This window comes from Centroberyx gerrardi, chromosome 2 (assembly GCF_048128805.1).
Source record: "Centroberyx gerrardi isolate f3 chromosome 2, fCenGer3.hap1.cur.20231027, whole genome shotgun sequence".
Classification (NCBI taxonomy): domain Eukaryota; kingdom Metazoa; phylum Chordata; class Actinopteri; order Beryciformes; family Berycidae; genus Centroberyx; species Centroberyx gerrardi.
Window position 1 is genome coordinate 34130702 of NC_135998.1, and position 27500 is coordinate 34158201.

Below are 27500 nucleotides of genomic sequence, written 5' to 3' on the forward strand. Positions count from 1 at the left end.
GGAGAGAGCAATTTTTATGAATTGAATTTGGATTTCCTAACGCATAGGACCGATAAAGAACAAAATAAAACATGACTGATATTACTTTAATGTCACTGACGATCAGTTTCTGTCATGCATTTATTGTATAATATACAGCTGCCCATAAGTGTTAACTCAGTAGTCACAAAGATATTCTACTTTAATGTGATGTTGAACTTTTATAGTCTCTTGGGTTGTGTTTCTTCCTCCATGATAAAACCCCCAAATCAGTGATCCTGTGATCTGTTGCTCCGGTAGAGCAGACTGGAGAATTGTGTTTTTTTTTCTCTCTCCATTCACTGCTGTTGTCTGGAGGAACAGTCTGAAAATCACTTCTAGCACATAAAGGAACGCCGACTAAGCAGATTCTGACTATATATAAAAACAACTTGTCATGCTGCTGAACTGTTTTAAGTGAATATGCCGATGGAACGAAGAAAATGTTATCAATAATTGTAAATAGGTGAAAAAAAAAGTACAATTATGACACAATTTCTTTTGTCGGCTATGAAGCCTCTGGGATCTTAAGAGCAGCTGTGATTTACCTGCAGAGGTTTTGTAGTGAAATAAATGTTTTCATTACTTTCACAGTAAACTCTGAAGATAATGCCATATTTCACTCTGCAGGATTTGATGAACAGTCGCCCACCAGCAGCCAGTCTGGGGAAACCAGGCATAAAATCCCACTGGAGGCTCAGACTGGGAGATCTCAGGGCCGCTTCAGCACAGAGGAGGCGAGACATGACAAATATCCCCATGTGTGGCTAAATGGCACCTGTCAGCTTATCAGTGTGATGGTCAACTACCAGTGTTAAAATCACACCAGACGTTTTAGCATTGGTCCACAGCTTCATGTGGCAGTACTCTATGGAGAGCCGATTTCCCAGATCTGGACCCAGCATCTGATTGGCATAAAGTCTGGTTTAACATTTTAACAGCCTCCAGAAACCCTAATCACCAACAAATCCATTACAATTTTATTCATAGAGTGTACTTAACTCCCAGGAAGCTTTGTATAATGAAAGTGATTCAACTTGCACTCTGTGTCCCATAAAGGCGTCGGGGACTTATTTACATATGTTTTGGGAGTGTCCTCCAGTGGCCAGATTCTGGCGAATGATTGCTTCCAATCTCTCCAAGAGTTTTGAGAATACTGTGCCCAACTCGCCTTTTATATTTTTGTTAAACGACTTATCTAGCTTGAACCTGACACTGGCCCAAAAAGCGAGCTTCTTTAGCTGGGCTGACAGCAGCAAAAAAAACTGTTTTCTACCCGCTGGAAACCTCCCCAAACTCTTTCTTTTCAAGCGTGGGTTTTATCATATCTTGATACAGTATATCTGGAGCTGTCGACAGCCCGTATGCAGGGGGCCGAGGAATCAGTGGCAGAACTGTGAAACTCTGAGAAACTCAAAACACTTCTGTAATAGCCTCATGTCGGGATGGGTGGCCTGGATTCCGGGTGGGCGGGTGGGTGGGAATGTTTTTTTCAGGTGGATGGGTGGGGGAGGACGGGAGGGAGGGGATCCGCGGTGGGGAGGGTTTTGTTTTGTTTTCATTATTGTTGTGTGTTTCTTTTCCCTTACTTTCTTTTCTTTGATGTATTGCTGATTCTGATAATTGATATCAAAATCAATAAAAATTTGATCGCAAAAAAACTTCATGTGGCAGTGTTAAAACTATGATAAAAATGATAAAATTCTTGAGACGTTTCATGTTGTGACTCTGCAGATAGATGGCACTGTGTAGAATTTCTGCCTAAAAATGTTCTATAAAATACGCGCTTTGAATGATAAAACACACTTAATAGTATTTATATCATTTATTGTGTATTCAGTCAAGACAAGAAAGCTCTCAAAGTACCACAGAGTGAGATGTCTGTCTGCTTGTCCTTTCTAAAGCAGTCTGAACACAAAGCAAACAAAGCAAACAGACTCAGATAATATTCATTCATTCTGTGTCCACAGCCATGCTTTTCTCAAGAAGTGATATTGACTTTTTTCCAATTATTGATAAGGAGATCTGGTTGAAAAGCAAACCTGAAACAGCTCGTGTTGAAGGTCGATCGCTCTTGAACTCCTATAGAAATGTGTTTAACCAAAAGTGAATCTTTGCAAACACGCAAATAATTTAATCTTAACCCAATTAAGGCAAAACCTCAACCATTGAAATTGTCATGTAAACGCCTTTATCTGATTATCTTAATCAGAGTAACATCATACTATCATAACCCAGTTAACACAGATAGATTTTTTTTTTTTTATCTTTATTTTTAGCATTTCTACAGTCACAGTAGAGAGAGACAGGATGTGGAGGGAGAGAGATGATGACATGCAGCAAAGGGAGCGGGCCGGATTGAAACCCATGCTGAACACCTACAACAACTAGATTTCTGCTCAATCTTTCTGTTTATCGGGGCATGTAAACGCCTTAGTCAGATTTCTTTGAGTTTTTTCAAACTGCGCAGGTCAAAGGTCACCAGACACAGTAACCCAGATGTTGTATTTACAAACCAGAGAACATGATGCAGTGGAGCGGTGAACGGCAGACCAATTATTTAAATGAATCCATGTTAAAAAAGAGTTATTACTTTGAACCATGTGAACGTTGCAATTACAAAATTGCCTTAAACTGATTACTCCCAGTAATCAGAGTATTGGTGCGCACCAGAGGTGTGACCAAGTCAGCTTTGATCGAGTCCCAAGTCAGTCTCAAGTCTCAAGTCAAGTCTCAAGTCTAAATGTAGATTAACAAATCAAGTCCAAGTCAAGTCCATGTCATTAATGTCAAGTCTCAAGTCTAAATGTAGAACAGCAAGTCAAGTCAGAACAAATCAAGAGTCCAGTATCAATTTAATATCTTAAAGAGAACTAAATATCTAGGACTTTTCAATGCAATATGGTTTTAATAGGATAAAAACTTGGTAAGAGCATCATAAGTTTGATTTCTATAATCAGTTTCAACTTCAATAAATTCAATCATTCCATACAAATTCAGAAAACAGAATTTAAATTCAGTCGTCTGCTGGAACAAATCTCATCACTTTCAATCTAAGTCATTTACACAAACACAAGATCTCAAGTCAAGACTTTAGAAACCTTTTCAAGTCATCAAAGTACAAGTCAGAGTCAAGTCCCAAGTCACCAGAACCCAAGTCAAGTCGAGTCTCAAGTCTTCTCTTCATGCATCAAGTCAAGACTCAAGCAATTAAAACTGTGAGTTGAAAAATAGTCAGCGTCCCCGATGTGTTCAGAAGCCAAATCCCATGTTCAGACAGTACAGGTCACTTCACTGACAGCACACAGCACACAGTACACAGTACACAGTACACACTGACAGTACACAGTACACAGTACACACTGACAGTACACAGTACACAGTACACACTGACAGTACACAGTACACAGTACACAGTACACAGCTGGTTGGTTCAGGAGAGAAGCTGCTGGTCAAACAGAAAATGTTGGAACTGATCCGGACTGACACACGAGCCGAGTCCTGCAGAGCCGGCAGCCTCCTCACACAGGAACAATGTTATTATGCGGGGACTCACTCGTGTTATGAAGGAATTACAACCTGATCATTCTGTGAAGCTCACTCACGCATGTTCATAAAATTCACTGAAATCTCCAGTTCTCCGGATACAATCGTATAAGGGTAAGATTTTACGATTTGTCGCTTCCTATTTGGGTTTGAATCCGGCCCAGGACCTTTGTTGCATGTCCTCTCTCTCTCTCTCTCTCTCTCTCTCTCTTTCTCTCTCTCTCTCTCTCTCTCTTTCTCTCTCTCTCTCTCTCTCTCTCTCTCTCTCTCTCTCTCAATTTTCAATTCAATGGTGCTTCTTCTTAAAACAAGTTCTTCACAACCAGTAAAAAATAATAAAGTACGAAAACAAGAACTGAGAGCAAAAGAAAAAGGTTGCCTACATAACAGTGTATTAAAAAATACAAAAAACAATGCTCATCACTGAACTTGAAAAGCCTCTTGTCAGTTTCACAGACAGAGATTCTGTTCTGGCAGCAGGCGGTCTGGAGCCTGAACACTTTGACTGGAGGTCACAGGTCAAACCCCGCTTGTCGTGTCCGTCCTGCTGACCTCTGACCTCCAGGTGGAAGAAGGCAAGGTGTAAATTAGGTGTAATTATATCGTCCCGGCTTGATTATTGTAACTCCCTTTTCACCTGCCTCAGCAAAACATCCCTGGGTCGTTTACAACCGATTCTGATTGCTCTTCACTTCTTCTCTTTGTCTGTTTTTATTGTGTTTTATGTCTGTATCTATGTTTATGCTTTATTTCCTCTGTGAAGCACTTTGTGACGTCTCTGCTCTCGAAAGGTGCTATATAAATAAAGTTACTTACTTACTTACTTACTTGTAAATCCCCTGCAAGCGTCCATTAAATATCACACATTTTTAGTCCTATACTGTTTTTTCAATGCACTGCAAAAAATCTCCATCTTAACAAGTCATTTAGTCTATTATTGAGTCCTAAAATCGTAATTTTCTTAAAACAAGTGAAAAAATCTGCAAATGGCGTTAGATGATTTCACTTGTTTCAAAGAATTTAGTAGAATCAAGTGTCATTTTCTTGACAGCAGTGCAGTGATCTGCCTTATTCTGACTGGTTTCAACAGACTGACACTCATTTCTAGAAAAGTCCTGAAACAAGTGAAGCTGCATTGGAAACAAGTGGAGTTATCTCTCCTCACTGCAGAATGTTTCTCTTGGTTTAAGAAAAATAAGATCTGAAGACTGAATATGAGACTAGATGACTTGTTTTTTGCAGTGTGGAGATTTTAATTGGAAAAGCAGATCAGTCTCAGGATTCATAAAGGAACAAAGAACATCTGGATGCAAACGTATGTGACTCATTTATTGGGAGCCATACAAAGAAAATAACATTGAGTCTGTGTCACAGAGGGTTAAAACATGGTTCTGTGTTGCTGTGTAAACCGGAGACGATCTTAGTGCCAAGGTGCTTTTGGGAGCCGAAGCCCGGCTCTGGCGCTGCTGCAGCATGAGCCCGAGCCTCCAGCTCTCGGTGCCTTAGACCGGGCATAAGCCCGGAGATATTGTGCTGGGGTCGGTGAGTTTAGAGAGGGCTCAGAGAATAATGAATTCCTCCTCTGGCTTCTTCCTGATTGGTTAATGGCCAGCGGGCGCGGGGTCGGCGCCAATCGACCCGGCAAATCAGCGCAGAGATTGTTTTGAGCGGCGAAGGGAATGATTGTGGATAATCGTGTTTGCCGTCACCAAATAGGCTTCCTGACGAGGGGCTTTGTGTGTAATTGCTCCCCCCCCCCCCAACAATAATAAAGGCTTGTTAAAAATGTGTTTGGGGCCCACACAGCATGCATAATATTAGAGAGTCTGATGCTCAGCTGTCTTACTGGAGACAGAAGAACATCGCAGAGCTTCAGCTGCGATGCAAAAGCCTGAGGTTTTGTTGTGTAAACCACTGATTCTGAACCTTTTTCATATCAAGGACCCTAGTTTAATCCACATCAGAGCCACGGACCCACATCTGATGAGATTTGTCCATAACTCCATATCTGTAGGGAGAGAGATAACAGAGAAACAAAAAAATCTAAATAGTCTTTCATTCTACATTCTCTAATTGTGTTAACTTCTTGTACATGAAATAACGGTGAAGCTTAACGATTCATCAGTTTGCTGGGGACCCCCTGAAACCACCTCAAGGACCCCCGGTGGTCCCCGGACCCCACGTTGAGAACCAACCACTGGGGCAAAATACTCTTCCATGAATCTAATATGGGAAGAATTCACTTGCTTAAAACCTCAGTGGACAGTATATGTGAGTAACTGAGGCAGCATAAAACATTCACCACATTTGATTTGTCTAAAATAAAAGCAAGACAGTAAAGTAATTATCTTCCATTTTGCCCACGAATACCGAAATAAAACAATATTGCTGTAGTGTAAATGCTTGAGTAGCAATGTACCGTTATGGTTTACTGAAAAAAAAAAGGTCTTTGGATTTACTTAATAAAAATGTGTACATTGGTTCCATATAATCGAAATGTGTTTAATCAACACAAATGATTTGCTTTGAATTAAATTAATTGTAATTGATGGCATAGCGTAAAGAGCAGAAACATAACTTCTTTAAAACTGACAACCAATCTTTCCCTGTTTTTTTTTCAGTGATCAGGGCCGTTTCTACATTTCTGGGCCCATGTGCAAATTTTTTTTTGCCCCAATCTGACTGACCAACTGTATCGTAACTTTAGTTTTTTTTGAGGATCTGATGATGAATGATGAAGGACTGTCTACTTCCCTATCCATTGCAATAAAGTTGTCTTAATACCGTAATAATGGCTAAAGAAAAGCAGCTCTTTGATTTATCTAGCCTACAATATATACATTTTATCTTAGCCATTGTGAGCTTAAAGCAATATTCCACTTAGTTTTAACATGGGGGTTATTTGTCACTTGACCGCCATGAAAACCAGAATATAATCTACTGACCAAGACCGGATGCAGCTGGACCAGTTCGTAGCGTTCAGATTTTTACTTCCCATTCATTTGAATGGAAACTGACATTGAACACGTTGGTGAACGTGTTCAATGTCAATGTGAACGCTACAAACTGGTCCAATAGGTTCTTGGTGAGTAGATTATATTCTTATTCTTTATAGTTATTGTTGCAGTGGGAACAAAGACGCTCTATTTAGATCTTAGTTATCTTTATAGTTATTGTTCTAGATGTGAATCGGCCTTAAGAGAGATGGACATGTGAGCTGAGGGACACACTAGAAAACTTTTGAAGTCCTAATCGATTTTGAAAACCCATCATATCACACACAAAACAGATCTCAATGATTTTTTTTTGTCTCTCAGTTGTAAATAATCCCACACTAGATGATGAATGGACGGGATCTCACACATTTAACCACATAACTAGACTGTAACAGATTATCCTGCTGCTCCTGAAACACCAAGTCAAAACCGCTAAGCTCACAGGAACTCGCACGATCCATGTGAGTAATTGACGCAGCTTAAAAGATTCACATTCAATAGGTCTGAAATATTTTGGTCTTCTTGCGTCTGTCTCTGTTTATTTTTACAGGTTGAAAGCAAAATCCCACAAATCTTATCAAGATGGCCCAGGAAATGACTTTGTTTACAGCAAAACGTTCTTAAACGGTATGTTTATTTATCATCTTCTCACACACACACACACACACACACACACACGCACACACACACACGCACGCACGCAATAAACATGAAATGCACGGCACAGTGGACTATAAAATGTTGTCACATAGTAACAAGACATTCATTTAGCTCGTCGTCTTCGAAGCTGGAGGTTGAGGTTGTGCATCGAAATAAATGAAACACAAACACTGGTGTCATACGGCTGTTTTTTGTTGTAATATGAGGCGGAGAAGAAGAACGACAGCGCTCAACTGACTGATGAAATGCAGATATCAGTGTGATAAAGAAAGAAAGAATGAAAGAAAGGAAGAAAGAAAGGAAGAAAGAAAAATAGGCGGCAGAGTTGGTTTCACACCTCTGTATGAAACCGATATTGGCCATGGCTTGTGCACACTGAGAGAGTGAGAGAGAGAGAGAGAGAGAGAGAGAGAGAGACAGAGGGGGAGAGACAGAGAGAGAGAGACAGAGAGAGAGGGAGAGAGAGAGAGAGAGAGAGAGAGACAGAGGGAGAGAGACAGAGAGAGAGACAGAGAGAGAGGGAGAGAGGGGGGGAGAGAGAGAGAGAGAGAGGCAGAGAGAGAGAGAGAGAGGGAGAGGCAGAGAGAGAGAGGGAGAGAGAGAGAGACAGAGAGAGAGAGAGAGAGAGAGAGGTAGAGAGAGAGAGAGAGAGGGAGAGAGAGAGAGAGAGGGAGAGAGAGATAGAGAGAGGGAGCATCAAATATGTTGAAGAGAGAGAGTTAAAACACAATCAAACCATCACACATCTCATAGATCCAGGACCCAGCCAACAGTTGTTGTTTTTTTCCTCTTTCCAGCGACAACTGAGATAAATATTAATCTCCGTCTGATGTGCTCATCAAGTCTGAAAAGTATATTTTATATTCCCCAGGGAACCTTGTATCTCCGATTTTCAGATTTGTCATTTTCGGTGTAATCCTCCCCTTGCAGAGAAAGATTCACGACCCCGGGGGGACACTAAACCATTGGCACATGTGCTGTGTAACCTGCAAAACAATGTGCCAAACTCCAAATGTGTCAAAAAATCAACTTGTGTTTGTGTTTCCAATACAGTCTCCAAAAAGTTTTGGGAATAAGCATGAACTCTGGAATGCAGATTTTGTGTTGTGTTGACAGCAGCAGTAACTGGACAAGCCATTTTCACCTGTTTGTCACATGAAAAGGTCAGCTAATGGTTGAGTTTAGGCAAGTAAAACAACTTTGTTTAAGGTTAGGGTTAAGGTGGTGCGTTAGGGTTAAGGGACCATACTGGATTGCAAACTTGTTGGACTGCTCTTAAGAAAACTGAGGACTTTTAATGTGGACAAGACGGATTTGAAAGCATTTTATTCTTCTTTCATTTAATCTGTTGAATCTGGTGATCTGGTGAAAATGTGCCGCAGGGAGTTCGACTGCAGACTCTCCATCGGGAGACCAGAGTTCGATTCTCGGCAGGGACTCAAATGCGACGTCGCCCGGCTGTTAGACTCTTAGTCTTGTTCTGTAATCTGCTGGTTTGGCCATCGCAGCCTTAACGGCTCAGCTGCACCAGGTGAGTTTCTGTTCCGTCTGTTCGCATCAGAAGGGTCTGATCAGAAACAGGCTGCAGCATGTTGACGGATCTGGATCTGAATCAGAGCCGGATCAGAGCCGCAACTCTGGAGATACACATGGCTTCTGTTTCTGTCGGACGACGCATGCAGCGGTCTGTTGCATATTTGAGCCATATAAATGCATATAAACGCCAAGATTTTGCTTAGTATAGTCATTTATCACCATGTCAGTAAACAAAATAAAGGATACATGAACCAGTGTCTCTTAAATAAATGTTGGAGATGAGTTTATCTGTGCTGAGCTTCTGTTTGGCTGCAGTAGGCCTACACTCTCAAAAACAGCGACATATCCTGTATCCTGTTTATGGAAAAATAAGCAGAACTAGATAGCTGTGTTCACTTACCCAGAGGTAAAATAGGAGCAACACAACCAGCAGACCGCAGCAGGACAATAAAAGACCTGGTGCAGTCCTAAAGTGCTGCAACTGGACCGCAACAAGTTCAGATACACAAACGTTACGCATGCTGTGGAGTTCAGGTGTTAGAATAAGGCCAAACTCTGGAGCATAGTTAGGCTGTGCCGGAGGATCACAGGCTTCCCTCTCCAGGATCTTTCTTATCTGTATCATGTGTATCATTTGAAAAGGCACAGGTTTTCTTGTTGGACTCCCTTCACTCTGACAGTGAGTCCAGCTGCTGGTCTGGCTGCAGGTTCAGCTTCCCCCAGAGTGGGACAACAGGTGCAGGACATCTTCTATCCCAGCGGAGTTTTTAAATTTGCATAAGAGGCCGTACTACCAGCTATGTTGGCCAATGGAATCCAAACTAGGTCTGAGTTGCCCTCATTGTATGTATTTATCTATCTACTGTGTGTTTATTGTTGTATGTGTGTACTATGTGGTTTTGTTAGACTACTGGCTGTGAAGCCCAATAGGAACACTTTCTCTGAAAATGAAAACTTCCCTCCCAGTAGAAACTTGTTGTCATGAGTTGTGAACTGAATCTGCTTCATCAGAGTTGAAGGTAGATTTCTCTCAGTTTTCATGCATGGTGTTAATTTCAGAAATTTTCATGAAAGGAGGCACATTTTTTTCCAGATTCCTGAAAAGTTGGCTTTTTGAGATATTAGGTTTTTGCAGGACACTGGCAATGTGTCTATTGAAATGTCATATATGTATATATACCTTCAATGCTTTTAAAGCATATCCATAATTTACATAACAGTGTGGTGTAATTCTGTACATAAGTCATTGTTGCTCCTTGTGGGATATTACTGTTGTCTTTAAAGGCATACTGAGTAGGATTTTGCAAACAAAACACAACTTTCAAAGTTGGCCCCTCCTCCCTGCGGTTGCCAGAACGGCAAAAAACAGTAAAAAAAACAGCGAGGCAAAACGTCAAGCAGACAGGCTCGTTCCAAAAAGAGAGCGAATCTGTTCTCTTTCACCTGTTGGAGAGTATTGAAGGAGAGGATGGGGATGAAGAGAGATGCTGAGTTGGCCTGTTTTCTGTTGGCCTGTTAGCTTACAGCTCTGCTCCACTACAGCCGTCAGCCGTCAGCCATCGAAGGAACGATTCCTTTACCAGCACTGAAAGATGCTCCACTGCTCGCACTGTGTTCGTGTTGCGTTGCGTTGCGTCCGATGGCGGTGTCCAAGCTAAAAAATCACAGAGGTTCAATTCTCTATGGCTGACGCACGCGTTCTCCTTCATTGAAATAAAGTTGAATTGATTGTTTTCTGGTGAATCCATTCAAAAGTCAACGCGCTCTGTGGAGCAGGGAGAACGTCACGTTGGTGCAACGCTGATGGCAACGCAACGCAACGCTGGTAGTGGAGCTCTAACGTTAGCTATCAGCTTTTCTACTACAAAGAAGCTACGCTACCAACAGTAGCTAGCTGTCAGCTCACACACACACACACACTAACTCTGACCTGCCAGTTGCATAAAGCCAGTTTAAGACTAGTCTAAGCCTTAGACTGGTCTTACATTCTCAGGTTGGACTAGGCTAATTAAGACTGTCTGTTACTTAAATATTACGACTGACTTATTTTGAGGTAGGAAAGTTAGCCACCTTCCCCCTGGCTAATCTTGAGTTAAGAATTTTGTTGTTATGGCAACGAGTCGGCCTAACTGTCAGAGCGGGAAGTTTAAATACTGAAGCTATTTCATAAAGGATGGCAAATCTTTGGTTTTTGGAAAGAACCTGAAGAAGAGTGAGTCTTTAGAGACAGAAACAAACCATTAGAGATCTACAACAATCAAGAAGTAGTAGGAACAGGTTAAGTGTCTATAGCAAGTTTGACTTAAGGTCATATTTAAGTCTAAGACTGGGTCTATCTTTATGCAACTGGCCAACTCCAGTTCCTCTGTATCAGAGTTCAGACCGCTACCACAGCCAGCGAGGCTTTTAGATATAAAAGGACTCAGCAGTGGTTTTGGTTGCAGGACTCACCTGCTGCCAAAAGGTTGACTGAGTAGGATCATTTTTGGATGAGTTTATGCTATTTCAAGGGGGGAAATCCTGCTCAGTACGCCTTTAAACTCATGTTGTGAGTTCATACTGTGACTCGTCACAAACTGCACGCTTTGAATCCTAATTCAGGATCAGGATCCTCAGTCGTTGGTGTGGCTTCTCGTTTTGTTTGCAACTGTTTCAAAACAGGATTTAATGAGCAATTCCTGCAAGATTTTTTGCTAATTTTTTACATTTTCCATCCCTTTTATGTTAATTGTGACAGTTTTTTACATTCATTCGCCACAATTTAAGATATTTTAAAATCATTTTTGTCAAATCTCTCAGGCTCAATTCACTCCCATTCAAATTCAAACAGCATAGAAACAACCAGAGACTTCTAATTCAGTCGGTAAAGGTAATCCATCACTGTGAACGAGAAGTCTTGTTTTGAAAAGTTGCATCACAACGCTAATATCAGGTGTTTTTTTGAAAGAAAGTCTGTTTGCTGTTTCATATTAATGAGTTGCATTCAGGAACTCTGCGAGAAGCAACATGAGACAGGAGGAGGCGTCTCCTGCTTTCTGCTTCTCTGATCTCTGCGTTTTCCTCACCAAAATAAATCTTTCCACCAATAGCAACCATTCTCTGTGTTTACATTAGGACCCGCCTCCTGTCAATCACAACCCAGTCAAAGACGCTTCCGCCAGCTGTCGTCCGTCAAATTATGGAAATTAAAGACTCAAAATGGCCGCCCCTCTTCTTTACTGGGTGTACCTTGTAATATTTAGACAGCGTTCATTTCAAAAATGTTTAATTGTAAAAACAACTAAGATGAAGGAAAAAAAATATCTCATAACGTGATGAAAAACACCGGAAAACGATTTACAGTGATGAAAAACAATAAATGAGCAAAGACTCCAATCACACTGCTGTTGTCCTTTAAAGTTCAGGATGAGAAAATACTTCATCCAGCAGTCAGAGCTGTTGTGTCTCTGTGTTGACGAGTCCGGTGAAACACAACTTACACTGGTAAAATAAGTTAATAATACAAACTGCTTTACAACCGCTGCAGCAAAACTGAATTTTACAAATTTGACGCTACTGTTGAAACAGAACCTGCAGTGACCTGTGTGACCTTGGCAGTCGGTGCTGTGTGTTGCCTCCCTTCCTCCTCACGGTGCGGCATCAAGGGACGCTGATGCCGGTACTGAGATACAATGAGGTTAAAAAGCCGGAAGAGGCCTCACTCTTGTTGTAGTTCGCTGAGATCCGTGGTGTTCGACTGGTGGCTTTGACCGGCCAGTCACATTCAAAACAACGAGCAAAGACGGAAAAAGCAAAAAAAACTGGAAACTTTATTTTACCTCCTGTGATCCAGACGTCAGACTGAGCAGAACAGAAGCTCACTGGATGTTTTGGTGAGCAGACCTGGAGATGTATTGGCAGTGTGTGAGCAGTCCATGGACACAACGAAAACACCAAAGTCCCGAAGCATTGAAAAACACACTCTGTCCAATTGATTGTCTTCAAAAACGCAAATACCGTCTCTAGGAAGAGTCCCAAAGAGTCAACTTTCTGCCTCTGGTGTAGGACCAGTGACAGTTATATTTGACAGCATCCCCATATACAAAATGTCATATAAACGATGCCATATCATAGAGTGAATATCCAAAAAAGACGACCATCATAAAGCGATCCGTCTCCCCCTGTTATCCTCAGATAACGGTAGAAAAAAAGAGTCGTAGAGTCTCAAAACCAACATCCTTGGTACTTCAAGAACGTCCGCGTCAGCCGATGTTATGGTCGCTCTGCCGTTGTAAAGGTGACATCATCGCTGGGCTGTCGCTGCGGAGATGACATCATCGCGGGGCTGCTGTTGCAAAGTTGACCTCATAGCGGTCCGAGGGAGTCCTGCGACTCCTGGTCGTTGGCCAGAATCCTGCGTCCGTTGTCGCTGTAACTGCGGTTTGGCAGGAAGGACAATCTGAGAGAGAGAGAGAGAGAGAGAGAGAGAGAGAGAGAGAGAGAGAGAGAGAGATGGATGAAAAATATGAAGAATATGTATGAATGTGTATTCCTTGAAATTGTCCAATTGTGCAGCCATTAGCAGTCAGTCAGCAGAGAAAAGAAGAATAATCTGTTTTTATTTTGTTCATGCACTCACAGGGTTTTCATCCAATTAACTACATCTAACTTGCAATCTGAGTACATAGCCCTGTATGTAGCCCACACAAAACAAAGCCACAAATTACAAAACAAAAACAACAAATAAGAAATCAGAAAACCCAACACAAAGTCATGAAGCAAAACAACAAATCACAAAACACAACAAATCTCCGTCCGCTGGCTTTTCTTTCATGTTTTTTTTTGTTCATTATGAATACTATTGTATAATATCCCTATATGCCTGTGTTTTGGTTAAATGCATTATAAAAAAATAAATAAAAAAATAACACATTAACTCAAACCGGACAGGTAAGAGCCCAGGTTAGCCTTTTGATTGGCCGTCTAACTTCACTTCACAGGAACTGGCTGCTCATGTTTAAGTTTTTAGCCTACAAAATAAAAGCGCAAAAGTTTAAATGTGTAGAAATATAGAATTAAAACAGTTTATTTGTACTTTGTCACACCCAGTAACTGAAAAACTAGAACTTCAACTAAAACTAAACAAAAACTAATCTAAAACTGAAACAACAATCAAATTTCAAAATAAAACAAAAATAAAAAGGTAAATTGTAAAACTGTGAGAGAAGGATTGGAGGAAAGTTTAGGGTCAACGAGGAGAGAGGAAGACGCTGAGGCAGAGTCAGTGGGGATAGAAGAGGAGGATTGTGGGAAATGAGAAAAGAGCGACTGGGTAGCCGGGCGAAGGACCCTCGCATGTCGTCGACGGTCCTCTCAAAGTAGGTGACAAAATCCTCAGCGGGAGGACAGGAGGGAGGAGACATAAGGAGGAGGGGAGGGAGGAGAGGAGGGAGGAGACAGGAGGAGGAGAGGAGGGTGGAGACAGGAGGAGGAGAGGAGGGTGGAGACAGGAGGAGGACAGCAGGAGGAGAGCAGGGAGGAGACAGGAGGACAGGAGGAGGAGAGGAGGGAGGAGACAGGAGGAGGAGAGGAGGGAGGAGACAGGAGGAGGACAGCAGGAGGAGAGCAGGGAGGAGACAGGAGGACAGGAGGAGGAGAGGAGGAAGGAGACAGGAGGAGGACAGCAGGAGTAGAGGAGGGAAGAGAGGAGGGAGGAGACAGGAGGAGACAGGAGCAGGAGAGGAGGAGGAGACATGAGGAGAAGAGGAGGGAGGAGACAGGAGGAGGAGAGGAGGGAGGAGACAGGAGGAGGACAGCAGGAGGAGACATGAGGAGAAGAGGAGGGAGGAGAGGAGGGAGGAGACAACAGGAGGAGAGGAGGGAGGAGACAGGAGGAGGAGAGGAGGGAGGAGAGGAGGGAGGAGGCAGGAGAGGAGGGAGGAGAGGAGGGAGGAGACAGGAGGAAATAGAAAACAGTTCCTGAGGGTTAGCAGCAGAAGACTGGAGTTTCAGATGGAGGAAGGTGGATTTGGGCAGTTTGTATAGTGAGAGCTTATTTGGAGTAAACATTTTATAACAGAATACTTAATAAAGCCCACAGCAGTCAACATCACAGCGGTTGTATATTTTCATTGTCTTGTTTGCAGCGGATTCGTCTGCAATCAAGAAAACAACAGCAAAGCTTAGTTTGTTTCCTGTTTGTTTTGTTTTTTGTTTGTTTGTTTCTTCAGAGAAGAGTTACACGACTGAATTACTGATCTGTTGTGTCCGTCTCCGTTCATTTCAATTCATTTTCAGCGAGAGCTGTCTGTCGTCCAGACAGGACTGATGACGCTCCGTCTGTCAGATTTCCATCTGTTTTGACGGATGTTTGTTTTGTAAAAACTGCCGGCGAACTCAGAGACGACGGTCCGACCAAAACAAAGATAAAACAGAGAAAGCCTGGTGGAGCGTTGGGATGACTGGAGGTTTCCAGATCAGTTTCTTTTTGGATTTATACTGTAGAGTCTGTTTCTTCTTCTTCTTTCTATCAAGTAGCTCCGTTATGAGCAAAGCTTCCTGTTCTTCTGCCTCGCCGCCATGTTGACGCTCAAAACCAACACACAAGTCTATCCGTCAGTAAGTCTGTCTGTTCTCTGATGGATCAGTGTGGCCGTCGCCTGAAGTCGTTTTACAGCCATCACAGTTTTAATGTTTCAAGCTGCGGAAACGAGGTTACTGCAAAGTGTGATATACGGCGTTAAAATGAGTTAGGCCAGTCAGTGTCGTCCACCTCTGATATAATGGAGCTTCCTCTCTGACCACAGATACAGAAAAAATCCTTCAATAAAATGTTATTTTCTTTACACAATTTATTTATTAATGTAATCATTCAATAATGTTTTGGTAAATTATTTCTTCATTTAAAGGCAGTAATGTCTCCCAGAGTTTCTCCGATTTTTCATCAGTCTGGTTTCAGTGGAGAGTTTTAGTGTCCCATGATGCTGAATGTGTCAGAGGCTTTTACACCCTGATGAGAAGAAAACTCTGAATCTGTATCATCTTTTTGTCATATAGATGGAAAAAATTGAAGATTTTGAGTATCAGCACAAAATATTGCCAGCTTTGATGCAAAAATATCAGTATCAGCCTTGAAAATCCCATGTCAGTCGGACCCCAGTAGAAACCTTTCATCTGTAATTTTGCTTTTTTCCATCTGTAATTGACAGCTGACTTTACCTCTCACGTGTAAAATAATGTGTCAAGCCAAATCACTGACAACGCATTGCAAAATGTCATAAAAAAAAATATATATATATTTACGCTTCCTGATACACGATGATGTCACCACTAAAGATTTTATGTTTTCCAGGAAGTAAAAGTAATTCGATTTTCATATAAAAATAACATTTTTGTGTTTTTTTTGGCATAAATAGTCAAAAAGGTGATAATTAGAGATGATAATTAGATTAGCCTTTTTTTCATTTCAGTGTTAAACCCTTATCCTAACCTAAACTTAACCACAATTCTAATTTTAACCCAAAACCAAAGTGCTAAACTTTGCCCCATGAAAAAGTGAGGAGTGAAAACTGTCCTCACTTTGTAGGATTTTCCTCATCTTTCTATCCTTATGAAGACAAACTGTAGGGAAGTACAAGAGCACACACACACACACACACACAAACACACACACACTCACACACACACACACACACACATAAACACACAAGCAAACACACACCTGAACGGAGATGCGGGAAGAATCCTCCTGGTAAATCCACATGCTTAGTCGTTATCAGAGAGCTCACTGCCATGACCACACACACACACACACACACACACACACACACACACACGGTCCCATGTGGAGGCATGTCCAGGGTGAAGAGGCGACGGCGAAAGATAAACAGAAATGTTCTGTAACTTCTGCTCCTCTGTTTTGTGTGTTTTCTGTCCAGGGAGTCTGTTTACTGTCCAAACACGGCTCCGTCTCTCTGCTGCAGCCTGTCACAGCCCAACAGCCACCAGGGTGGGATCAGCATGAGACCATAACAAAAAATGCAAGGAAACGGGGATCTTCATTAGAAACAAACAGGGAGTGTGTGTAAGGACACTAAACTCCTGAAAAATCTCATCATCATGGAAAAACCTTCATAAAGGAACAAAAACGAACCAAGATATCGTCTCTGCTGTAAGGGAATAAAGACGATTTCAGCTCACAGGTGCCATGAAGATTATAGACATTTCCTCTGGCATCACCTTTGTTAGTAGACATTATTAAAGCTGCAATAGGCAACTTCACACGATGGCGGTCCGAATTTTTAGGACTCCAACACCCAGAAATCCTGCACAGTGAGGTCAGTGAACGTCACACAGCAGCTCATGGTCACCAAGCGGCCGGTCTGTGATGCTTTATACCAAAAGAAACCAAAGAGACGAGAGAGGAGAAGATCTAACGTTGGTGAGTCCAGCTTTCTCTGGACGTTTAGGAGACAGTTTGGATTTCACTCTCAAGTCTGGATTCATCTCTTCCTGTGGAGGAGAAGAGACCAAACCTGACAGCAGAGGTTAAAAACCCCAAGAAACGGCATCTTTACTTCCTGGATTTGATGCGTTTCCGGGACATAATGCAGCGAGGGATCATTCAAAAGTCTAGGGAGAGAAAGGTTGTTTTATTTGATGGGAGGGGCAGAGGGGCGGGACTTTTTCTAAAATCTGATGGTTTTATTGGTTAGAAATGTATATTTACTCCTACTAGTGCAGCATCAGGTCACCATTAAAGATACTCGTAAAAAAGTAATGGGAGTTCATTTCGTGGAGACTTTAATTTGGGCAAATAGTGTGAATCTACAGCGTCTCAGTTAGTGTGGATGGGACGCTCTTCTCTGATAAATCAGGTGTATTTTGACCTAAACCCCTCGCCTACTGCAGCTCTAACTGCACCCCTCCATACTAACTCTACATTTTCACTCTTACACTCTAACTCCACCAGTCGACCAGGAGCAGCGGCGGCCCGGGGGAATCGTCTCGTTACACACGGGAACGGCCCGGTCCGAGCGAGCGGAGCAGCTGCCTGGCTCAGCGGAGGGTTTCCAGGAGGGAGATCCCTCTTCCACAGTCTCTCAACCGGACTGGGAAGTCAAAGCGGTGACCTTTTCCATCACGAGGTTTGCTTCTCTAACCGTCAGGCCGCCGCACTCAACATGCTCAGCTTAAACTCACTGACTCATTTTATCTTTGCTTAGGGAAACCCGGCCCTAAACAGCAGCTATTTCTAACATGCGCACAATAATTTGACTATTACCAACACTGCAGACGAGGCGATAGTCTGATTAAACCGTTTACATGATTCCATAATTTGACAACTCCACATAATAATCCAGTTTACGAGTGACGTATTTATTTTGATTATCCAATCTGAGTTTATGTCGCTAAAAAAAATAACATGCTTCCCATCCAGCCATTCTCAAATTTAATCAAAACAATTACAGCCATGATTCTGCACTATAACATCACGTTGTCGCAGCCTTCAGCGCTTTCCAACAGACATAAACTGTGTTCAGTTAAGTCGTTTTGACTCTCTCTAAAACTAAAGATCTTGTCTTCAGTAAGATGCTTACACTCGTCTAAAACCCACAGTATAACCCACACATATAAACTCTGTCTCTTCCAAACTCCAGAAGTGTTACTCCTGTCGGCCGCCATCTTGTTCCAGCTCAGTACAGACTTCACTACAGATGTGTTTAATCCAGTTCAGTTATAAAGGAGAAATGTAAATGAACAGGAAGAGGCCGGTCAAAGGAGACGTAAAATGGCCGAACCCAATATATCTATAACACAATAGTCTGTCTGTCTGTCAGCAGGAAATCTCATAAATCATGTCAATGGATTTCCATGAAGCTTGGTGAACAGACAGGCGATGGGCCAAGGAACAATTGATTCTGTTTTGGTTTTGATTTGGATCTGGGATTTCCGCCCCTAGACAATGAATGTTCTTTTAGCCATAACTATGAAACTAACACCCCATTTACACCTGGTATTAAAATGCGATCTGTATCCGGACACATTATCCGGATAAGGAAAAAACGCATGTTAACGCAAGGTGTAAATGCATCTGAGGTAGTCTGGCTCGCATTGTGTTCGGATCTTAGGTAGGTGTAAACGCAATCCGCTCTGACCTCTGACTAGATAACTATCTTTTCAAAGATAGGAGACGTGATTTGTGATGTGTCACTCCAGATTAATGTACAGAGATAGGAAGAAACCGAGACCGGTTCACTCGCTAGCTACTTCCGCCATCACCGGTGGGAAAAAATAAGCAGACCTCGGCGCCTAAAGTGATTTTTTTTTCTCCTACCAATAAATGTACATAAGGTTTATTTAACATTTTAACATATAACATAGTAGCAGCTGCTACTCGTTTCTCCACAGACACTGACGGCCGCAGCAGAGTATCTCTCCGTGACAGCACAGGCTGATGCAGTCGAACAAATTTCGGCTCATTCTGAAGTTTGCCATCCAGTCATCTTCTCCAAAAGACCCCGAGACAATACGCTCCCACCACTCATTACTCCGTCCTCTCATCCACAGAGAGACCGGTTCACTGTCGCAGCATTTACAGTAGCCGCAAATGCAATTGCTGCAAACAGGGCCAGTCTTCTTTTCTGTTTGCTCCTAACAAAAAAAACGTTGAAAATGACCCCTTCCTCGACAGAGAAAAAGCAGAAACAGGCGGTACAGTAATAGCATCTCTGGCGATCTTACACCTGCCATGTTGACACTTCCTACAGATTTGCCGCCACCTCAAATTACTCATGCTCAGGTTTTGCTCTGGAGGACAGAGATCCGATCTCAATGAGGATAACGAGAACGCATTAAAAATGCCAGGTGTAAACGCAAAGGCAAGATCGGATCATTTATTATCCGGATAATGTGTTCGGATACAGATCGCATTTTAATACCAGGTGTAAATGGGGTGTAACAGAGATACAGACTTGATTCCAAATCAAGGAGGATCGATAAATCAATTAAACTTAAAATTTAAGTGATAGCAATGATGTATTTGGGTGTAACAACAGGTTGGTCCAACTGCCTCCTCCACAATTCAATAAGATAAATATGAGAAGAAGCATCAACAGTTTGATTCGATTAGAAAACTTGAATGTCTTGAATGAGGCAGAACAGACAATTACAATCAACACATCCTAAATAACACAAGGGAAAGTTAGATCAGATCCTGGTGTTTAGTGTAACGACCGGACAATTTTTGTAATCGAACCGCTGCATTACTGTTACATGCAATGTTTTAACCCCTCGCACCCTGAATTCGCCCTTAAATTTCCCCTCATGTAGCTTCAAAGTTAGAAAAAACATTTTTTTCCCATACTGTACGACAATATTCTGTATCTTCCAGCGCTTCACTGAAGCTACAGCTGCTGACACTGAGTGAAATATTCAAACCCAAGACGCCATGTTTTTATGGCTGCATCATTACATCAAATGGAACAAATCTAGCTGTCTTGTGCATCATTTTCTACACATTTCCCTGTAATTCATCATGACATATTTGGCATCTTTAGAAATCTTGGGATCTTGACTAGAGTTTAAAATAAAGTTCTGTGGGTTTGAGGAAAGCTTGGCTGCAAAACACACGTCTGTAATAACAGAGCCACCGGCCGGACCGGCAGAGTGGAAGAGCCTAATATGATCACAAGTGTTGAGAAGCTTAATGTCCATTAAGCTTCTCAACACTAACATGTAATGTAGATGTTGGCCATGAGAGTTGTGCAATATGTCGCCATTGTCAGTAGGTGTGTATGTGTATATGTGTATAGGCAAACTGTTGAATATGTGTATGTGCAAACTGTGTATGTGTATGGAAGCCATGTGTTCTTAAGATGTTGACGTTTTTTACTATATAGTATGTATAATTTTATCTTCTGTGGAACTGCAGGACGGACTCCAGAACAAATTTCCCTACGGGGACATTAAAGTATATCTGATCTTATCGTATCAAATGTATAAAGGACATAAAATGATAATCCTCCTGTCTGTTTCTAACCTGCCTGTTAAACATCTTGTATACGACAGAGTATCAAGATGAACTGTTTTAACATCGTGCTTCTTGTTCTTTGTTCTCTTCTGCCGTTGTTGAAAGCTCCACTTTTAGGAGCAGCTTTTTATTCCCAAGTCAACAACAAAATTTCCGCCAGCATCAGCTGTCCGTACCGCCTTGAGGAAGATTAGGAGTTTATTGAATTTATTTTAATTGAATTGTCATGCAGGGATCCTTAAATAGATCCTTCTCTACAACAGGATTTGTTTAGACTGTTGCCCCCTTTTTGAGGGAAAATAAAATAACGTTTATCCCGGAGATCTGACCCCGGACGGCATCGTGCGGCGTCGACGCAAAACGTCTTTTTTTTTGGGGGGGGGGAAGCAGATCAAAGCCAGATTAATTCAATCACAAATACATGCTTTCATTAAATGAATGCTTTCCTAAACATCTGGAGGCACTTTGGCTTCAGTTCAGTCCTGCTGCCGCTCTCTGAAGGTTGATTTACATGTAAGGCCACATGCATCTCACATATACAACCACAACACTGATATAACATCGATAAAATTAGATTAAATCCAGCTTTGTATATAATTCTTATCACCGCAAATTAGTTTACATGCGGTTGAGATGCAAGTCACGTCTCAGGACTTACATATATGGACTTAAAACAGGAACATGTTATCTTTACATCGTAGCTGCAGGGCCACAGCAGATGTTTGGACGATATCAGATGATGTATAACATTTAAACACATAAACATTCCAGTTATTAGTCAAGATATTCTGCACATATCGGCCCTCGGCGGGTTCGCTGCAGCTGATTCAAACCGCAGACGGTGTGGCCTCAATTTGGCGAGTCACATTTGTAGTATTAAAAAAAATATATACTTTTTTTTCCCCCCATTCCCAGAGTTACAGAGGAGGAGTTGGATCGACCCGACCAGCTAAATCAAGTCTTATAACATCAGTTTCATGCAGAAACCACACAGAGCTGACTTCTTCTGTCCGGGGATAGTTTACTGGTTCCCTCCCTCCTGGGTCTCCCCCAGTCTGTCTCTGCTTTCCCACTGTCTCACTGAGAAAAAACACTAAAGGTGAGTCGAGAGCCCACTAATCTTAAGAAATAAAAAGATTCTCCCGCTGAAGCCCGTGCATTAAGGGGATTTTCCATCGTTTGGTTTAGTTTGAGGACAGGGAAACAGACTCAGCTGTCAGTTGCAGTAAAAAAAAAAAAAAAAAAAAAGTTTGAAGGAACATCCCAGCTTCCCAAAGGGTCAGAGAGGGAAAAGTCCTGCGGTATTTTACCCACTTCAACATGGGAATGTTCAAATATGAGGAAAATGTTTATTTCTGTCCGGATGCCACAAGCAGGACTCACACTCTGTCTGCGTTATGAACTCTGTGTGTGTGTGTGTGTGTGTGTGTGTGTGTGTGTGTGTGTAAGGGCACATGGATGCTTATGCTTGTAAGTATGTATCTGTGTGTGTGTATTTGCGTGTATATTTTTGCGTATATATCCTTTTTTTGTGTATCTGTGTAGTTTTAACAGTTTCCCACGCTCGGACACAAAATTCAAAGACTTTTCAATGTCTTTCAAGGTCTTGTTTGGTGAAATTCAAGGACTCAAAATGATCAGGTTTCGGGGTAAAACATGATATTGGTCAAAACTAGACACCATAGAGGCCTAATTCTTTACTCAGGATCGTGTTAAGTTGAGAAATCAAAGGAATCAAAATACTGTAAGGTCAGAAATTATTTTTTTTGCCAATTTTAAGACTTTGATTTTCTGACCTGACAGTCCTTTGATTCCTTTGAGGGAAATCATTGATTTTAAAAACTGCTGCTTTATCGACACAAATCTCCATCAGAGGGTTTTCCTGAGGTGCAGACAGCTGTGGTATACTACTGATTTTAATCCTGATTTTCATGTGATTTATTTGATAATTTAAAAAAAAAAAAAACAAGTTACAGATATACAATATAATGTAATGCAACTGGTTAAAAAACAACAACAAAAAAAACTAATCGAGGATAAAACACAAGAAAGACCAAGACTTATTTCCATTGTGGTCCTCTATAGACTATAATGTAATAATTCATAAATTAATTGTCACCAATAATAAACTAAGATGCCGCTAAAATGGTTTTCAGTGAGGAATCGCATCCATCAGCCATTTTTTTTAACATTCTTTTAAATCTAAAGTGGACACAGTCTTAACAGTTGGAGGCAAACTTTTCCATTCAGAAGCTCCGGTGTATAAAAACGTATCTTTCCCAGTCAGACTGTTGAACCTGAACACACCATGTTAGCTGTACTGGCTCTTGTATTGTGGATGTGTTTCTCTGACATGTTGGAAAGAGTTAGTCAGGTTCCTCGGAGCTGACCCATGAACGATCACTGGGTGTTATATATGTATATTTTTAAATCAAGTACTTTCCAGGTCATACTCTCACACTTTCAAAAACTTTTAAAGCCTTATTTTATTTTTCTCAAATCCACAAACTTCACCTACACGTTAAAAAAAAAATAAAAAAAGCACCAAGCTTCAACGAGCCGCTCTCCACACCACACTGAAGCCAGAGCAGCGTTCCTCTTCAGTAAACTGGTACTTTTAAGGCCTTATTTTATTTTCCTCAGATCCACAAACTTTCCAGGACCTTCCAGGCGGCGGAGCATGCCTTTATAAGCAGCGTCTCTCCGAGAGAAGCCGAGCCAAAAACAACAAACCGCTTTAGGTCACGTATTCAACATTCAACATACATAGCTGCGTCTGACGTTTATAGGCTGCGAGCTTTGATCTTATTTGTCCTTTAATTTGATCTACGGCTAAATTCCTGTCTGACAAATCAAGCGAAATGAAACGCAGAACTGGACTGTGCATCAAAACATACATCAGAAAGCTCTGAGCCCGTCACAAGACACCAGGGTAAGAAATTAACTTGTTTTTCCATAGAGATTTTTTTTTTTTTGCCCCTTGATCTGATTTTAAGGGTATTTTGGTCCTTTTCGATGGCAATTTTATTGAACTATGAAATAATAAATGCATCTACATTGCATATTTGCAAATCAACACTTGATTTATAACACTAACATTTGTTTTAACTTCTCTCCCTCTGCTGGAAACTCGCTGCAGGCTTTACAGAAAAGAAGAATCTTCCTCTCTTCCATTGTTTTGTTTTTTTTACCATATTAGTTGTTTTATTTTCTGTTGCTGCAGCAGTTTGAGTGCAGTCTGTATTTTCTTCTGCTGCTGTTGTGGTGCCACCGTTTTCTCCTGCCTCAGACTCGCTCCGTGTTTTTCTCACCCAGAATGCAATGCTCCCTGGTCGGAGGCTCCCATGAATCAGCTGCGGTGGCCCGTGGCGATGGAAGAAATGGGAACACGGTTCTGCTAATTATCACGGGCATTTTCCCCGCTCATTTTTAATTTCACAGAAATTTTATGAACTTTCAAGGGTGTTTCTGACCCTGTGAGACTGATATTAACAAAAAATTCCAAAAACATTACTGCATGACCATTTGCTGGTGGTCAGTGTATCTTGTGTATGAAGACATTTTAATTGTAATTTAATTATTTGTGTTTGCATTCAAAACACATTCAGTACTCGACCTTGTGTGCATGTTTTACTGTTCTGACATGGTCCAGTTATATTTAAACCCATGCCTTTGATCTCCATGTTTACATAATACATATCATACTGTATATTCAGCTTTTTTCAAACAGTTTGGCCTTATGTGTGTGCATATCTGCTTCTGTAAGACTTTATGACTGTGGCTGCATTTACACAAGACGAGGAAATCTGATGTTTCGTTCACCAGACAGATCTGATCTTCTCACTGCTGCCTAAACCACGAAGAAGTCCGATTCCCAGAGGTTTCTCTCTGCTCAGACCACCGTGATAAAATCTGATTTGTGCTGCGAGAAGTTCAAAAACAGATCTGTTGTGCCGGCGTTACATTAGCCATTGTTCCCCCCGGTTGCCTTTTTTTGACAGTTTTAACTGTGGAAACTCATGTGAAACAGGATCGCCGCACGTATTTCCACTTACTACAACCGCTCCATTTTCTTAGTATTAAGATAGCAATCACGCAAAAAGGGCCAAGTCCCCTTTTAGAGTAGAAAAATCTCGGGTCACATAACAACATCTGATCACCAAAGACATCGAACCGCTGGAGCGAGAGCGTAGCGCGAACCCTCGGAGAGATCCACACAGATAGAGAGGAAAAAAATTAAAGGTTTGTGTTCCTTTAATTTTGTGCTAATATCTTTCTGGGACATTAAATAATCAAATTTCATTCTTATCTCCGTGCTGTCGGAGCTGAAGTGGCGCTGAGGGAGCGCTGATGGGGAAGAGAGATAAAGAGCGTTTTCCCACAGGAACGCCAAGCAGCGGGGCGGCGGGGGAGCGGAGGGACGCGGCGGCGGCGGCGGCGTTTGCCTGGATGTTGGAGGAGAAGAGAGCGTGTGACTGGCAGGTCGCCGTTTCAAACCCCTCCAGCAGCTGGACCGGTCTCTCTGTAAAGCTCTGGTAGTGTCTTGGCTTGTGTCTCTTCCTCCATGATAAAACCCTCAAATCAGTGATTCTGTGATCTGTTGCTCCGGTAGAGGAGACTGGAGAATTGTGTTTTTTTCTCTCTCCATTCACTGCCATTGTCTGGAGGAACAGTCTGAAAATCACTTCTAGCACATAAAGGAACGCCGACAAAGCAGATTCTCCTCATGAATAAACATTTAAATAAAACCGTTGTAGATCTGAAATGAATCAAGATCCTGCACGGCTTATTTCTCACCACGAGTATTTTCATAAAACAGATTTCGTTGGGCTGTTTAGGTGGAATAAGGGAATGTTTCTGAAAAAAGCCGCCATGTTTTTCCAGTTCCAGAAACCAAGGACCGCCCCAACAAGTGGAGCGTTCGACCAGTCAGGTGCAGCCGTCGGTCCGTGGCAGATGAAAGTAACGAGGCTGCAGACCATCCTGTGTTTAAACTCCTATTCCTATTAAATAAATCCAGGAAGACGATACATTGGGTTTTAATACTGGGGAGGAGTTTGTGTTTATGTTTCAGGGAAGGAGAGGGTCGTTAGTCATCGGGATGCTGCTGACGTTATTTCAGAGGAACTCCCGTCATATTGATCCGTCCAGTGAATGAATGAATGAAAACGTACCATGAGTCTGAGGTGAGCGGCGTCTGTAAAGCCTCCACAGGCGATGAAGAAGCAGACGATCTGCAATATAAAAAAAAAAAAAAAAAGCAGCGCTGATGTTCGTTGTGTTTTTGAACGGGTCTGCTGCACATTTCTTCTGCGCTCTGCTCTGTTCTTGTTTCGTTCCTGCTGCTTTCCTCCATTGTTGTTGTTGTTGTTGTTGTTGTGACTTACGGTAAACTAAATGCACGTGACAAATAAAGAGTGCGCTGCAACAAAGGAACACGCTATATTAACCAAACGCACAACAACAACAACAACAACAACAACAAGGGAAATGACTTAAATTGTGGTCGGACCACTGGCCGGTAGTTCAATAATGCTTTCATGCTGACAGTGACATCACAGCAAGGTTCCAAATTAGTGTTTGTTTCACTGCAATAAAGATGTAAGAACATAAAACACCACAGTTTAACCTGCTAACACAGTCGTAAAGCTAAATTTGAGTTTCATTTAATCAGGTTTTCCTCCTAGATCAGAATGTTTTGCTCATTTTGTGGCAGACAGTTAGTCTGTCTCTCACAGCTGTGGTGGAGACGCAACGTTCGTAAAAAAAAACAAAAACATGTCAAATCAGGCATGAAACGCAGGTGAATTGGAAAAAAAATAAATCGAACCGCAATTTAAAGTTCCCATATCATGTAAAACAGGACTCCCCTTGCCTCTGTGATGATAAAGGAGTTGGATGGTCTATCTAAACATGGTGAAAGTATCAAAACGCACGGTCGCCAACTAAATCCACACAATCCATATTAGAAAAGCGAGCCTCTAAACGAGCCGTTCGGACTTCTGTAACTTTGTGGCGTCACAAAGGTTCGCTCATTATCATTTCTGTAAGAAATAATAGACTAACAAAGTATTTTTTTCAAAGCGGTTGAGCGGTTGTCATTGTTTATTACCGGAGAGTTTTCCCTACCTGTAGCCGCCGGGCCGCGGCGTCTCACGTTTCACTCTTGAAACGGTTAGCCAATCAGAACAGAGGGGTCGTTAATATTAATGAGCCTTAAAGACACGGCGACAGAAACAGCCTGTTCTTGGTAAGGCTCAGAGAGATGCTGGAAAATGAGCGTGGAAAAATGGATTGAGAGTGTTTTTGGTTCATGACACCACACACACAGCTTTGAATGGACCTCAAGACACAAAATAAAACTCTGGAAAGTGGAGAATATGGACCTTTAAGTCATTTCCATTGTGGGTTTTTGTTGTGTGTTTGGTTAATGTAGTGTGTTCCTTTGTTTTTATTTATCGCATGCATTTAGTTTATGTAGTTCAGCCACCATAATGACTTCCTGCTTTGTGGCTACTAGCCTCAACCTGATAAACACAATTGGCTCACCACTGGCCACGCCCACATGACACGCCCACATGACACGCCCACAGCAAATCGTTTACACCTCAAAATGTCCCAACAACACAAAAGCCAAGCAAACAGGAGGATTTCGGCCTGAACACACAGCGTCACAGACTGACAGACTGATAATGTTCAGTTCTTATCTATTCATTATTATTTGAATGTCAAAA

General features: G+C 41.8%; 2 protein-coding genes across 2 annotated transcripts in view; one reads left to right on the plus strand and one right to left on the minus strand.

The window, feature by feature from the left end:
* Positions 1-27500, plus strand: part of LOC139917330 (anthrax toxin receptor 2-like) — a 261176-nt gene that overhangs the window by 88859 nt on the left and 144817 nt on the right. The gene's annotated exons all lie outside the window — the stretch shown is intronic.
* The window catches only part of LOC139909967 (5-hydroxytryptamine receptor 4), a 53763-nt gene continuing 38337 nt past the window's right edge, over positions 12075-27500 (minus strand). The window contains exon 6 of the mRNA XM_078288436.1: positions 12075-13194. Within this exon, the coding sequence (XP_078144562.1) occupies positions 13101-13194 (94 nt within the window). The 3' untranslated portion in view covers positions 12075-13100. The remainder of the gene's footprint in view (positions 13195-27500) is intronic.